General features: G+C 34.9%; 5 protein-coding genes, 2 non-coding genes and 1 further gene across 7 annotated transcripts, besides 3 other annotated features; 4 read left to right on the forward strand and 4 right to left on the reverse strand.

The window, feature by feature from the left end:
* Positions 1 to 490: 490 nt before the first annotated feature.
* On the forward strand, positions 491 to 1,912 carry WSC3 (Wsc3p; the record flags this gene model as incomplete). Its single annotated transcript, XM_001645773.1, has 1 exon — positions 491 to 1,912. One exon carries the CDS (start codon positions 491 to 493, stop codon positions 1,910 to 1,912), a length of 1,422 nt encoding a protein of 473 aa, XP_001645823.1.
* A 409-nt stretch (positions 1,913 to 2,321) lies between these two features.
* On the reverse strand, positions 2,322 to 2,394 carry Kpol_1054trna1. Its single transcript has one exon. It is a non-coding gene; the product is annotated as a tRNA-Thr (tRNA).
* Positions 2,395 to 3,873: 1,479 nt separating this feature from the next.
* Positions 3,874 to 4,776, reverse strand: Kpol_1054p12 (integrase catalytic domain-containing protein; the record flags this gene model as incomplete). The annotated part of the gene is made up of 1 exon (XM_001645774.1): positions 3,874 to 4,776. The coding sequence occupies one exon, from the start codon at positions 4,774 to 4,776 to the stop codon at positions 3,874 to 3,876; it is 903 nt and encodes a 300-aa protein (XP_001645824.1).
* A 1,764-nt stretch (positions 4,777 to 6,540) lies between these two features.
* Positions 6,541 to 7,737: a sequence feature (similar to Tkp5 protein; correction of possible frameshift sequencing error).
* Positions 6,541 to 9,118, forward strand: Kpol_1054p13 (the record flags this gene model as incomplete).
* Positions 7,741 to 8,265: a sequence feature (similar to Tkp5 protein; correction of possible frameshift sequencing error).
* Positions 8,393 to 9,118: a sequence feature (similar to Tkp5 protein; correction of possible frameshift sequencing error).
* A 973-nt stretch (positions 9,119 to 10,091) lies between these two features.
* Positions 10,092 to 11,111, reverse strand: Kpol_1054p14 (uncharacterized protein; the record flags this gene model as incomplete). The annotated part of the gene is made up of 1 exon (XM_001645775.1): positions 10,092 to 11,111. The coding sequence occupies one exon, from the start codon at positions 11,109 to 11,111 to the stop codon at positions 10,092 to 10,094; it is 1,020 nt and encodes a 339-aa protein (XP_001645825.1).
* Positions 11,112 to 12,173: 1,062 nt separating this feature from the next.
* Positions 12,174 to 12,539, forward strand: INO4 (Ino4p; the record flags this gene model as incomplete). Its single annotated transcript, XM_001645776.1, has 1 exon — positions 12,174 to 12,539. One exon carries the CDS (start codon positions 12,174 to 12,176, stop codon positions 12,537 to 12,539), a length of 366 nt encoding a protein of 121 aa, XP_001645826.1.
* Positions 12,540 to 12,994: 455 nt separating this feature from the next.
* Positions 12,995 to 13,068, reverse strand: Kpol_1054trna2. Its single transcript has one exon. It is a non-coding gene; the product is annotated as a tRNA-Asn (tRNA).
* A 1,825-nt stretch (positions 13,069 to 14,893) lies between these two features.
* Positions 14,894 to 16,096, forward strand: Kpol_1054p16 (alkene reductase; the record flags this gene model as incomplete). Its single annotated transcript, XM_001645777.1, has 1 exon — positions 14,894 to 16,096. The coding sequence occupies one exon, from the start codon at positions 14,894 to 14,896 to the stop codon at positions 16,094 to 16,096; it is 1,203 nt and encodes a 400-aa protein (XP_001645827.1).
* Positions 16,097 to 16,226: the final 130 nt, after the last annotated feature.

The raw sequence follows: 16,226 nt of genomic DNA on the forward strand, positions 1-16,226 counted from the left end.
TAAATATTCTTAGATTTGTTTCATTCGATTGCATTGAGTATTCTGGGAGTTTTGATTCGACTAAGTTACAATTAATTGAATATTCCACTATATATATATAGAATTAGCAAATATATATAAATTTAAAGAGCATAAAGTGTTTTGGAGTAATATAGTCTTTATTTCAGTTCACCAGGGACTTTCTCGTATATTTACCTATTTATTTGTCAACTTCAGCTGGTTGAGTTTGACCAAATTCAATATATACATATTATATTCACATATAAGTTTATTGCAAGTTAAGTGAGGTTGTTAATGCTGTGGTACACACAATAATATCATATTTTTTTAAATAAAAAAAATTAAATAAATAGTTCGTTAGTTTGTTTCTATTCCATCTACCTTCTCCTCTTCCTATTTTTGTTTTCTGTTTTATTTTTAGTGGCATCCTGTTAATTTACACATATACATACAATACTGTAATTAGCTGATTATAGCCTTTAAATCAGCAATGTTGGTACCTCTGGTTATACATCTATGGTTTTTATCATTAGTATCAGCTGCATACTCATATAAGGGTTGTTATTCTTCTACCAGTTTGGAATCTTCCGGTTTGACTTCAAAGGGAACTTATGAATATCAATCAGTATCGTATTGTCAGCAACAATGTTCTGGTTTCCCTTTGGTGGCTCTTCTAAATGGTGGTGAGTGTTTTTGTGGTGACTCCACTTCAATTCTAGACTCTCTATCATCAGATTCTTCCCAATGTACTGTCAGTTGTAATGGTTGGCCATTCCAGACATGCGGTGGTCAAAATTATATGGATGTTTATGTAGACCCCTCTCTAGATGGAGGTTCTTCTGTTGCAATCAGTTCAAGTTCTTCATCTTCGACAACCACCACCTCTTCCAGGTCGACTTCTTCATCAATTTATTCACCATTCCCAAGTAATCTGGATTCAATGGATTCTAGTATAGGCATATTGACTGCGCAATCGTCAACGACATCTATAATACTGTCTACTAGTGATCCATCTTATGCTGAATCAACAGAATTGGAAGAAACTACTACCTCGAAATCGACCAAGTCTGCTTCTAGTGCAACCGTTACTTCTTCCTCAAGATCTTCCTATTCAAGATCAACCTCTTCAAGATCATCCTCTTCGAAATCATCTTCATCCACTGCACTCTCAACTATTTTCACGTCGATTCGTTACACTACACAGATGGTTACAACATCAGTCGTTACTGGCTCAGATAATGTTCAACAAACCGTCTTTGTTACAAGAACTGCAGTTTTGACTACTTCGTCTTCAGTTGCAACATCTGGTCCAGACGATATTTCTACAAATGGTAAAGGTACTTCTTCGGGGAAAAGTTCAAACTTATCAGGAGGTGCTATTGCAGGTATAGTGGTAGGTGTAGTTGCAGGTACAATTATAATTCTATTGATCATTATATTCTTTTACTGGAGAAGAAGAAGAGAGCATGATAATGTCGACTTAGAACAGACCAAGCAACATCAACCTTACTCATTTGGTGATGTGGATGCAAATCCAGTAGTAGCTCCAGAGAGAGTTGTCTCTTCTAAATGGCGTAAACCATCAAGAAATAATACACATCTATCGAATGATTCAGATTCAAGTAGTAAATTCATCGGTTTGCCAAATTCATCATCATCAAATAACATTAATGATGACAGCTTTAATAGTGGAAGTGTCGATAGTGGTCCAAATTTACTGCATAGACCTCATTATCCTTCTACTGTTTTTGAGGAAGACCCACAAATTTATAATGGTAACCAAAGGTTTAGTACCACCTCATTGCCAGATATGAAGGATGATAGACCTCCACTGAGAATTGTGAACCCTGATGAAGAAAAAATAGAAGAAGATATGGAGCGCTTTATGGACACAGAGAGCTCGGAATCATAGACAATATCAATAATCATATAAAGACAATAATACTTTTTCCCACTGGAATGAAATAGATCATATTAATAATAAATCAAAACAAGATCCTGATTTTATGAACTCTAAACAATTGTAATTTTAATACCCCCTTTTTAAATATATATACTATTCTAAATAATAATAATAATAATAATAATATAAATGAAAATTATAAAATTACGTTATCTAAAAACAATTTTCAGTTCCTTACACAACGAATTCATTTAAAATAGTTGTTCTCTGATGGCATATGTGAAATTTATGAATAAAAAATCATTATGAGATTGAAGGTTATTCTTAAGAGTTATCTCTTACCAAGACTAAGTTTAAGTTCTTGCCTATATTGAATGACATACTCTACCTTCTTATAGGTAGAAGTAGTAAAAAAGAATGCTTCCAACCAGAGTCGAACTGATGATCTCCACATTACTAGTGTGGCGCCTTACCAACTTGGCCATAGAAGCTTGTTTATCTGTTTGTTTTTCTGAAAAGTTTCATCTATTAATATAGTTAATCTAAAACCTTACCCGGATTGTATGACATTTATCGTATATAATTATAAGGTTTGTGATCTAAAATCGTGTAAATTCTTTACCGGGTAACTTAGGATCATTTAAATGAACTTGAATGATAAATTGATGACGCTAATATCCCCCAACTTAGGATATGCAGTTAAGGTAAACCTTGGAGTTACGGTATATAAAAAAGAAGAAAATAAAAAGTAATAATAAGAATAATAATAAAACTACTTAATTTATAATAACTAACCGAATTGAGCAACATATATTTAGAATAATCATTAGTGTAAAACATTTGAGGTAATTCGTTCTCGTCTCTTTAGACAAGAAACCTTATGTAAAATGTATATAGCAATCTTGCTAGATAGGAGTTTGGATTAATTAAAGGAGTTTCTCCTGGTCCTTTTATTGATCCTTTAGAGCATATGTAGATATGTTTATGTATGTGGTTTTTCGTTTCTATCTGTACATTCATAGTATTATTTGTGTTTTAAGTGTGCTAATATTTCTCTATCAAAATGACGTCATATTGAAAATATAAGAAGAATGTTTGAGTGTAAATATAAAATACAGCCCCGTGCACGATTATACTCATACTCATCATGCACCCAATGACAGACATGATAACAACACATCTTCATTCCTCCAAGAATTCCGTAAAACGGTCATGCAACTACCTATATATCATTCAGATTCCTGTCACAGAAGAACCTACGAGTACATTACCCAGATGGATTCTGATCAAGAGAAACCAGATTGATTTAATATATATATATATGTCAATACCAATTACATTAACCAGTCTCACAAGTCTCTAACAAGTATTTGATAGATGGACAGGTTTTATATTTTTACACAAGTCTACTAGACTGGTCATATCACAAGCTAAAAGGTCCAATGGAGTGGTGATTTCGCCAAACTTTGGACCATACCAGCTATACGAAGCCATTTCTTATCAATACTTTCTCAACCGAGACACTTTGTGCCTGTAGTTCCCATATAACTCATTACATTCAGCTTTAAGTGTTCACCAATTCACTTCTCCTTTATGTAAAGGATTCTACGTCCAAACTGCATCCCCTCCAATTATCACCAACATTTTCGTTACATCTGTCTAGCACATGATTCAAACTACGCTGATAGTGACAACGATGATGTTTCCAAACATGTAGTCATTCCACGTCTCATTGATGTCCTTACGGATAATCATTGCCGTTTATCCAAGACAACTGTGATGAAGAATCTACCTGCTATTATAATTGGCGCTATGATCCACTTTCCAAAGTCGCTACGCTAAGAATCTCACCTGATACAGCTCGATCTACGAAACGCTCATCCATAACTACACTATTACATGCAAAGTAACCATTACTGGCAACTGTTGACACCAACGACATCAAAACTGAAGCTTACTACTTGACAATTTCATTCGTCTAGATAAAATAGGCTGGAAGTGCCAACAGAATCCTCCCCTCCGGAATGAAGAATAGGTGGGAAACCAGGGCGGCTCTGAAAGATTTTGAGGAACTCAGGAGGAAAATGTCGATGGATACGAGTTCCATAAAGTTCTTCAAGCTGATATATATGCTTGAGAACTTTGGATATACGATAGGGACCACACCAAATACTAATAGCTTTGCGGGAGCGACCGATGTTGCGCTTGCGAAGTTGATCTTCGACAAGAACGATGTCGCCAACAGCAAAGGAATGATCAGTAGTGTGGTGGACTAGATCGTAGTATTCTTTCATTTTAAGACGATGTCTAGAAAGATGAGCCAGTGCCTGGGAGCTTGCAGCTTCTCTGAATAAAAACTGTTGAGCACGATAGTATAGAAGAGAATAAGAAGATACTGTCGTGAAGAAATCGAAGGTCGAGAAAGAGTAAAGAAGGGAATCGAGAGATGAAAAACCATGGTAACCAAAAACAAGGTAACCTGGAGTATAGCCAGTGCTGCGTTTAACAGTCCAGCGATCCGCCAGCAACGCATTGGATGTGTTGTTGAACCAGGGACCTGGAAGACGTTGGAGGACGTGCACAAAGCTTTTATGTTGGCTTTCAATGAATCCATTTGACTGGGGGTGGTAGGCTGCAGTTGTACGGTGTGTAATGTGGAGATGTGTGGTAAGAGCCGACATGATGTCGTTCTTGAATTCGGAGCCACCATCGGTGGTGATGTGGGGAATAAAACCATAACGGCTGTGAAAGTTAAACTCAATGAAGGCAGCGATCACGGCGCCGCTAATGGTTGGACGAGGTAGAGCCTCAAGCCAGCTTGTGAAGGTGCATCGCGCTAGAAGAAGATAGCGGTAGCCGTCACATTCAGGCATGTAAACTATGTCGAGTGCGACGTTGTAGAAGGGGCCTTCAGGAAGAAGGATGGAAAGAGGCGGTAAACGTTTACCGTATTGAGTGAAGCGCTGGCAAGTTGGGCAGGTGGAGGTGTGATATTGGAATAACCGCTGTAAATGGGGAATGTAGTAGAATGTTGAGATATGATGGAATGTGCGGTTGGTGTGGGTACTTTCATGGTGGAAGTGGAGAATAAGGGCAATAAGGTACGGGTTCGTTACGACGAGTCGTGGGAGGCCCTGAGAAAAACGGTAAAGAGTACCGTTGTGGAGAAAGAAGCGCGAAGCGACGGTGATAAATTGTCGGCGGTCTTTAGTGGTAGAAAACTTCGGAGTCTGTTTGGTGAGGTGGAATGCTGTAATGTCCACGCAAGAATGGTTGTGAAAGCAGGGGCATCAACCATGAAAGGACGAGTAGAGCCAAGCGGATCAACAGCAGAAAGAATGGATAAGGTGCTTCTCTGTCATGTAAGGCCGGGTATATCCGAAATCAAATTGGAATAAGCCATTATAAGTCTCGATTCAGGGGTGGATTGAGATATTATTAGGCGTTAGAAATGCGGAGCCAAGGAATGAGGAGCCAAGGAACGCTGTGGATACGTCTAATATCGGAGAAAGGTTAAAGGCGATGCCATCGCGAGTGAAGAGAATACCCGTCATTTCATGAAAAGCAACAGAAGTTCCATTGAAAGCCAATTCACTACTGTTTATGGATAAGAATTGTAGATTTATTTCTTCAGTATAAGTGACTATTTACATATATAGGACATACAAGTCTCTAACAGATATTCATTAAACTTATATTTTATATATATTATACTATTACAAAAGTCTACTTGACGAATCTCGTGAATCATTTACCGGGTAACTTAGGTATCTCTTACATCTAATCTGAATCATAAAATTAATGACTGAGTACTCCATGAATTAGAATATGTTGTCAAATCTACTACAATACAAGTAAACTCTCTATACTGGAAGATGATGAACTAAACAAATAACTGTTTGAAAATAGAATTGAGGGACAATTATTCACTTACAATAAATACATTCTAATCATTAATTTATTTGCAAAGATCTATCCATCCAAAGAATTTAATTACACTAAATTTTTCACACAAGCATCTTTTCAAGCAAATGCAGGCAAATTTATCGCAAATGTAAATTTTGAACCAATATTGGAAAATGCTGCAATGAAGAAGGAGTTGAACTCTCTTCTGTAATACATAATTGATTATCGTGTAGTTATATGCCATCCCTAATTATTTATCCAATAAAAACTAATCAAGGCTGGAGTAATTCCAGAACTTTAAACTACTGCAGACTACTGCAGACTACTACAAAGGACCTTAATAGGCTAGAGACATGTCAAGAATGCGCAGTCGCTAAAACATTGAGGTCATTGCACAATACGCATTCTCTACATCCGCAACAAGGATCTTTGAACCCTTACATATGGATTTATTTGGACCAATAATTATTCGAAATATCGAGCTATACTTCTTCAACATAAGAGATTATTTCGCTGGTTACATATGGCTGTTCAGGCTACTAAACAGACTTGATTCAACCACCAGAGGCGTTATTGAGAAACTCGTTAAGAGACCAAGATCCAAATTTCCTAACAAACCGATCTGTTAGATTCCCAGTGACCAAGGTACTGAATTCCACAATAGGAACTGGACGATATCGTTAAATAAATATGACATCGCGGCTAGCGAAATACCATCCTAGTCCCCAGAAATGAATGGCTTGGTAGAGAAAACTAACCACTTAATAAAGACTAAAGCTAATAGTTTAGTTCTTCCTACAAATGCTACTCAGTCACGTGTTCTCTATGATTTCGCTCTCCAACATGCAGCAACACTGATTAACATCATCCCTCCTAAGAGTAAGAATAAATCACCCAATGAAGTCCTATTTGGACAAAAATCCAACCTCAATTTTCTCTTAAAATTTGGATCCGATGGGATACTCAAATTACCTATGGGAACTTATAATAAATCTACTACACCATTACCAATGAAGTCGGTGGTTATTCTAAATAGAGGCCCTGATTATAATACTTATTATGTTATGGACAAAGGAGACCTAAATTTCTCACCGTACTTAGCAAATGATATTACACCACTAGGTTCCTACCATTATATCCGTCAATTATTATTAGAGGTAGAGCATGCTTCCATTGTCTCCGGTCAACCTGATTACCCAGAATCTGAGAGTAACCCGGTACTCCATGAGTCATCTCCTGAGCAACAAACATCTGCTTCGACTCATGATCTAACAATAGAGAATTCACACATTGATGATAACTTACCTATAGATATATCTGAACCCAAAAGTAACAACCAATCATTTACACCTGATGGTCTTGACAACATGCATCAACCGATTTTGGTTGTGGGGAAAGAAAAAAATAACTTAAATCAAACCAATAAAGTTGAACCAACAACAGCAAATGGATCTGATGACATACCCATCAAAACGAAACTAAAGAAAGTATCCACCAAAAGCTTTACAAAACCAACCAAAAGAACTCTGAAAAAGAAAAACCCAATCAGAGAAGATAAAAACCAAAGCAATGAAGAAAGAGATGAATTAGAAGACATGCTTAAGAACAATGAAGTGACAGTCATCCAACCAGGTATAAAGAAATCATCAAGAGGAAGGATTTTAAAACCATCTGCTAGGATAATGGACTATGTAGTCGAAAGTAAAACTATTGAAAACAAAAGGAAATCCGACAAAGTCATTGGACTATTGGCAAATCCTGCTGTAGAAATCAGATCACTAATAAATGGTGACAATAAAGAAGACCACATTAAAGATATCCATTCAGAACATGAATCGTTCATAAAGAAAGGTGTTTATGAAATATATGATGGACCCAAAGGTGTCAAAGTAATCCCAATAAGGACCCTACTATCTACTAAAACTGATTAATCTGCCAATATTGTCAAGTACAAAGCGAGGTTCGTATGCCAAGGTTTTAGACAGGTAGCAGGTGAAGATTTCGATCCACTGGACATATCTTCCTCTGTATCAATACTGGAAACATTGAGGATTTTTATAGCCCTCACATACACCCTAAATCTAAACAACCTTCAATATGATGTATCCACTGCTTTCCTAAATTGTAACATAGACAAAAATATTATAGTTAAACCAGAACCCTTACGCCTAAATATTATAGGACAGAGAGAAGGGACATTGTGGAAACTAAAGAAAACTGTCTATGGACTAAAACGATCCAATATAGAATGGATTAAACTAGTCAGGAACTTTATGACGAAGCAGGGATTTACCCCTAACTCTGCAGATGAAAACTTATACCACAAGACAATTGGAAAAGACATCATTATTTGCCTATCATATGTTGATGACTTCTTAATTGCTACTAACAATCTCTCATTAAGAGATAAACTGATATCAAATATGGAATCTCAATGGGAAATTAACTGTTTGCGGGAAATAAAGAAGTCTTTGGACATGGTATTTGAAATAAGTGATGAATTGATAAAATCAAACCAGGAAAGTTATCTAAGACATCTTAAGGGGAAAAAATTTAGAAGAATGCAAATATCTACCCATCTTCATGGTAAAGATACCCATTCCTAAGGATGAAGACCATTTCGAAGCACGTTCTGAAAAGGAACATGAAAATTACTGGTCAACTATTGGCGCTCTGCCATGGGCAAGCTCGTATACTCGACCAGAGATGTGTTATGGTATTTCAAAATTAGGTGCAAAAGCATCTAAACCAACGATTAATGATCAAAGGATCCTAAAGAGAGTCCTCCGTTATATAAAAGGAACTCTCAACAAATCTTTAACATTTAACAAATGTGAATGGAATAAAGCAGAAGTTCTTGGTTACTCGTACGGTACCATGAATCAAAGACTAAGCCAATATGGATATGTGTTCACTTGGAACAAGACACCAATCTCATGGTGTTCTAGGAAACAAAAGTCTTCATCCACATCTACTTTTGAGGCTGAACTATTTGGAATAGTGGAAGCGTATCGTGAGGGAATATGGATAAGAAGGTTATTAGAAGATATGAATTACTCTGTGAACACTATCGTTGTTTATGAGGATAACAAAAGCGTTATTGCTACCGCTTGTGGATCTGAAGAACATGGAACTTCTAAACATATTGGATTCCGTAAGAAATTCCTAAAAGAAATCACACATTCTGGTCAATGTATCCCACATTACACTAAATCAGAACATAACTTAGCTGATATATTTACTAAACCCTTACCCAAGATTACTTTTGGAAGATCAGCTGATAAACTATGTTCACCATATAGTAAGTAGTCTTCAGGATGAAGTGGAATTGAAGAATCTAAGTGAGAAACCAGATAATTATATTTGAGCCACAATTATAAATTGATTTACTGATTTGGGGGAATGATGGATCTCATAAAACATTTACCAGTAACTTGGGTATCTCTTAAATATAATATGACTTATGGAATTAATGACTGTCGATTCCTAACTTAGGATTTGCATTCGAAATAGTTACTAGGCCGATCATATTATTTGCTGAAAGGCCCAATAATGGAACCTAACAGTGTTACCGCTCCCCTCGTCGTCGTTATTTTGAAGACCTCTTATTTATTCTATTTCTAATGTTTTTTTTCACTGCAGGTTCTGTATCTTGTCTGGAGAGTTCGTTATAATTTCGTGTATTAGTTATGTAGTCTTGATATGTGTGAATTTTTCCCCCATATCCTTTTTAGATAATTAAATACCTTATACAAAGTATCCAATTATTTCAAATATTAAATGTGAATACTTGGCCTCTATTTATATGACAAATATTTCAATAAAACTTTTAATGTCATCTGGGCCATTGGTAATCAGATGTCCAGCCATCCTTTTGATACTGATTTTCATTCGACCCCAACTTTTTGTAATGTGAATTCTTCACAAGCAAGTGCTCTGCCTACCCTTTTTGATATAAGAGGCAACTTTAATTTACTTGAAGTAGTATTAAACCGGAATTAAGTACCTAAATAATATCAGAAATGCAATATGAACTTAATATATGATTTGGCTAAGATAGTTCTGAAATCTTTAATTTTTAAAATAACTTATTCAAGACAAAAGAGAATCTTTCAAGTGTATATCATCAGACATTGTTGGTCTTGTCGTCTATGTAGGAAAAAATAGAACACTAAAAATAAGTTAAGGACTCCTTAAATCAAATATATTATTACTATATTCCTCCTTTTATTATATTTGTCTTCTTTATTATCTATTGATTATTACAAAATTATTACTTATATCAACTCATTCTTTCTTGCAACACTTCAAGGGCCTTTTGTCTACGTCTTTCTTCATCTTTACTTGTAGCAGATCCTTCCAGTGGTTTAGCACCTCTTTGCTCAGCTATGGAATTACCTTTTTCAATATCAGATAGTTCTAAAGGACGTATTAATCTCAATTTAACACAAACAATATCATATATCAAGTCAAATATTGGTCTCAGCAAAGGCTTGACAACGTCAGGGAACAAGTAGATAAATTGGAAAGTGTCTGAAGTGTCACCAGCAAACGCAACTTCTGCATTAGAATTGTCACCAGCTAAACTTAAAGTTTGATAGAATCTTAAATAAACCCAGCAAGATACAAATGATAGCCAAATACTTATCAATTGAGCAAAATGGTGTAACCAAATTAATTGGACTAATGTAACCACGCAGATAACAAAAATTGGTAGTAATTTGAACCTAAAATTTTTTGAAATCAACGGTATGTTCTTAATTTCAAATATCGTTGTTTCTGGCAATAATTGTTTATAGATAATTGGGAACCCTATTAAGATTGTGTAATTTCCGTCAATTGGCTTACTCAATGAAATTCCATCAAATATAAATGACATTGCAAATGTGAATAATACAACAACTACATTGGTAATAGTACCTAAGAGAATGGTAAACTTAAATATTTCCCTCGAAGAACCCCAATTACGCTCAATGTAAGCACCACCTATAGACAAATTCAATAGATTGATTATAAATTTCCAGAGTTCTGTGTCTATAAAATTGGATAACACTATTGAAAATGGATAATATTTCATTTTATCAGGAACCATTTGTAGTATTGGGAAGGTAATTTCAGCGAAACTTGTGTTTCCTCTAGTGACCTCATCAAGCTGACTGTATGATTGGTATCTAATAAATAAAAGGAAAATAGACAACACCAGATATATAGAGGTGATTGCTCTTGTTGCCGAGGGCAACTTTTGAATCTTCCAAAATGAATCTGGAATGTCAATTTCCAGGAATCTTGAACTGTAAAGCATTTAGATTTGTTGGTTCAATAGTAGAGCTAAAATTTCAATAGTTATTTAAAGAGAAGTCTGAGAACATGATAGCCAACACATATATATAGGAAATGTTTCTCTAGTAGATTTCAACATCAACATATGCTTAACACTACAATCACATACCTTGACCAAGAGATGCTTCATTAATCCAACGGTGGTCCCTTCTTTCTCCCCCATAGTTGGTAACTATGTTACAAGATAGTTTGGATTTTGAAAGCCTGTATGTAGTTGTTGTTGATACCCTGTGACTTTGAATCTTATTCCGGAAAACTATGCCTCTTCCAGGGTTCGAATGGATAACTGTGTCACATGACCCGGTATTACAATGGGAGGGACAGCCGAATAAATTTTGAAAAAATCATATGGCTGCTGACTGACATTTTCATTTTAACTCATCTATAGCTTTATTTCCTATACCATTCTCATGAGACTGACTAAAGTCAACATTGAAAAATTTGACAGTCAGCATTGAAAGTTATTTCAGTTTTTTTTAGTTTCAATGAAATAGGTAACCCAAAAAAATTATTATTGTTCTTTTAATTGGTCGTTCACCAAGCTACCACAACACCACTCTACGAAACATTATCTTTGTAATTATTTAAATCTGTATAAAAGCATAATCCTCTAAATATTTAACTAATACAACACTCTCTTTTCCTTGTATAAACGGTGTTAATCACCACACCATCAACTTTAAGAAATAACCTTTAATGACATCCTATTACCACCCATCACCACTTGTTTAACTTTCATATATTCCAAAGCAGTCACATGATGATGTCCTTTAGGTATTTTTCACTTGCAGTCAAATTGGTGGCGAGATTACCCACTAACGTCAAATAACTACACATTAAAGAGCATCTTGAAATTTAATGATGTACGACTTGCCATCTAGACTAGCTCTATTTGACTTTATATATATATGTGTGTATCTGTATATTCTTCTGTTTGGATACGTAGCCCTTTAGTTAAGTGTTGATCATTGTCAGGGTTAATTGTTCAGTTGAATGAGCTTGTTAGCAACAAAGATAGTGAAAGATGACTAACGGAGGTAATCATAATGAAATGAATGTGCATTCATTAGAAAGCTCAAACGATAATGTGCCGGACAGTTTGGATATTAAGAAAGTACGGAAGCCTAGGGGCAAAAGGATGAGTAAGCTATCTGAATCTCAGATCAAAATCAACCATGTGTTATCTGAAAAGAAGAGAAGAGAGTTAGTTAGATCAATTTATGATGATTTAGTAGATGTAGTGCCTGATCTAACAGAGAAAGAAAGTAGATCAGAGATGATTATATATTTGAAAACTATCAATTATTTAAAATGGTTATACAAGAGGAATGCATATCTGCGATCCGAATTAATAAAAAATATAAAGATTCGAAAAATGGCAAGCAAGTGAATATCCCGGAAAGATTATTATGGGAAAATAATTGAGGAAAATTCGAAAAACTTGATGAATAAAAGGAGCGGCAAGAACTCCTTTTTTTTCCTATAAAAATTTATAAACTTTTTGAAAAAATTGGTTTTAAATCCCAACCCTTCTCAATTTTTTTAAAAAAAACCCATTTGATGAATTCTGGTTTAAAATGGAATATTGGAATTTATGGGGGGTTTAAAGTGTAAATTAAATAAAAGCAACAATAAATATAGGTTTATTTGTTCAATATAATAATGATCAACATATATTTGTAGTTACTTGTCAGTATTCGATCAAACATTTGCTCCTTTACCGGGGGATTGTCCATCAAATCTCTACTTTAACCTTCTTTCGAAATTTGAGGACAGGAAGGAAGTTTACATAGTGTTTGTTATGTGCATGATCATAAAAAAATAAAAATAAATTAAAAAAGTAACCGACCCCGGAGAGGATTGAACTCTCGATCTTGCGATTAACAGTCGCACGCCTTAACCAGCTTGGCCACGGAGTCTTCTAATTGTTGATATTGAAATTTCATATATACATTTTACAGAGGAAAATCGATAAAATATACGTTTATACGACAACTTTAAATTCTTAAAAAGAAAGAGGTACAAGTAGTATAAATGCCGATGATTTCAAATGGCTCACAAATTATCACACAGATGGCAAATGGACCTTGTTGGGGCCCAGATTTGGACTAATAATCACTCATCCTAATATGGGGATATGTAGTGTGTAAGCCGCCACAATACCATACTCAGTATTGGTAATTATAGTGTCTCACTGATTGCTGATATCACACATGGGATAGCAGGACGTTGATTACCACTAGTACAAAAGACATTAAATGTCATAGAAATAATTGGTATATTAATTGAGGCCAGATTTCCATTTTTGATAATTATAATTATAATTATAATTAATTTTAGTCTTGGATAATGTGATGTGTGATTGTGAACAGCCCTTTATGTCAATTAGACTTAGTTCACTAAAATATTGCAGTTAGCTTTATATATCGAAAATTATGCTTATTTCAGCCGTTCTTCACATAATTACTGTTCAGAATCATAACTAAAAAAACCAATATATCGAGCATATCTGGACAGGATCATCGAATTAACTTAATAAAAGAATATATCTGGTCTATTTAAAAGTCATTTTAAATGCTATGTACTTCCAAAATTCTAGACAGTCTAAATAGGACCATGAATAATTTTTATAGTCTTGCTCATCTATTAATTGAGAATTCCATTCGAAGTTCAAAAAGTACAAGTAAAGTGTACTTTCTTATTTGCTACATTTGGCTGCGTTTCGTATTCTTAACATTGATTAATAAAAGAGCAAATTAGATTAGCATTAACGATAGTGATCTAGCAATTTTGGCTCTCTGACGAAATATTTTATAGCTATATTCAAAGAAAAAAGGCTTTATAATATGGAAAAAGATTTAACATTGTCTTAGATAAATATTTCCGATAAGTTATGACTTCTTTTCAATAGCTGATATGACACAGGTCGGATAATAAAAAATTGTTATTTTCCAAGCCTTTTCATTGTTTTCAAAGATATTTTGGTAAACGAAATCAACTAATTCATACTAAATCTAAGAATACGTTTTTGTATATCAACAAAGACACCTGAAAATATCTTTATTCTCTTTATGTCGTGGTTCCCTAAATATATTTATTAACTATTTTGCTTACTTACCTGCGACCCGTCAACTATGGTACATCCATCCGTCAATATGATTACAATCAGAACTATAATTTCACTCCTCTAAGGCTGAAGAATAATAACTTACCATCAATCAAACTAAAGCAATTACACTAGCAGTTGTGAGTTCCTAAACCTCCATAATTAATAATCTTTCAGTTTATTACCATCGTCCTCGTTGGCATTTCCGAATTTCTTTTTCAACTATATAGCACTATTCTACGATCGTTTCTTAATAACATTCTTGCGGAGTCGGTTCCGTTTCGAAGTTCCGTTTAGTTTTATTTGTAATCGTTCCGCTTCCGTCTGATGCTTCCGAGAAATTTGTCAGCCAAGTAAAAGATACGTATAACAGCCCCAATTTGCCAGCGGTTAATATTCATTTTCAATTATTGATGGCTGATTAATGATTGAGCAAGTACTTTTGACATGAGTTGCTGGTTTCTGATTTATATATAAGGGACTAGATATCATCAAGTTACAAAATTCCATCTATCTCTTTTATTATGGTTTTATTAATGATATTGTAATATATAAGAAACCAAGATTCAAAAGTTACGAATACTGTATCTATTGATATCATTACAAACAAATACTAATTAAAAAAATATCCATTAAAAATGCCTTTTGTTCAAGATTTTAAGCCAATTGCTTTGAAAGACACTAACATGTTCAAGCCAATCAAGATTGGTAACACTGAATTGAAACACAGAGCTGTCTTGCCTCCATTAACCAGAATGAGAGCTCATCACCCTGGTAATGTTCCAAACAAAGACTGGGCTGTTGAATACTATAACCAACGTTCTAAGAGAGAAGGTACCATGTTGATCACTGAAGGTGTTTTCCCATCCGCACAATCTGGTGGTTACGATAATGCACCAGGTGTTTGGTCTGAAGAACAATTAGCCGAATGGAAGAAGATTTTTGCTAAGGTCCATGAAAACAAGTCCTTTATCTGGCCTCAATTGTGGGTTTTAGGTAGACAATCTTATGCTGACACTTTGGCTAGAGATGGTTTGAGATACGACTCTGCCTCCGATGATGTTTACATGTCTGCTGAACAAGAAGCTTTGGCTAAGAAATCTAACAACCCTCAACACGGTTTGACTAAAGATGAAATCAAGCAATACATTAAGGAATACGTTCAAGCTGCTAAGAATGTCATTGGTGTCGGTGCTGATGGTGTTGAAATTCACAGTGCTAACGGTTACTTGTTGAACCAATTCTTAGACCCAATCTCTAACAAGAGAACCGATGAATACGGTGGTTCTATTGAAAATAGAGCTAGATTTGTTCTAGAAGTTGTTGATGCTATTGTTGAAGCTGTAGGTCATGAAAAGGTTGGTATTAGATTTTCTCCATATGGTAAATTTGGTACTATGTCAGGAGCAGCAGAGCCAACTTTACTTGCACAATACGCCTACGTCATTGGTGAATTGGAAAAGAGAGCTAGAGAAGGTAAGAGATTAGCTTACATTCATATAGTTGAACCTCGTGTCACTGATCCATTCTTAACTGAAGGTGAAGGTGTATACTTGGATGGTACCAACGATTTTGTTTACTCAATCTGGAAAGGTCCAATCATCAGAGCTGGTAACTTTGCTTTGCACCCAGAAGATGTTGAAGAAATGGTTAAAGATGATAGAACTTTGATTGCTTATGGTCGTTTCTTCATTGCTAATCCAGATATTGTTGATCGTATCGAGAAAGGTTTACCATTGAACAAATACGACAGAGATACCTTCTATGCCATGAGCGATAAGGGTTACTTGGATTACCCAACCTACGATGAGGCTATTAAGATGGGATGGGGCAAGAACTAAGAATAAATCATTTTGTACATGTTTTTTAGACACTTCTTATATAACTTATGTCCTTTTAAATTACATTTTCATAAATAAATAATGATATTTAAATTTATTACTTTCATTTACTGTTTGTTGATAATATGCC

This window comes from Vanderwaltozyma polyspora, genomic scaffold (assembly GCF_000150035.1).
Source record: "Vanderwaltozyma polyspora DSM 70294 KpolScaffold1054 genomic scaffold, whole genome shotgun sequence".
NCBI lineage: Eukaryota > Fungi > Ascomycota > Saccharomycetes > Saccharomycetales > Saccharomycetaceae > Vanderwaltozyma > Vanderwaltozyma polyspora.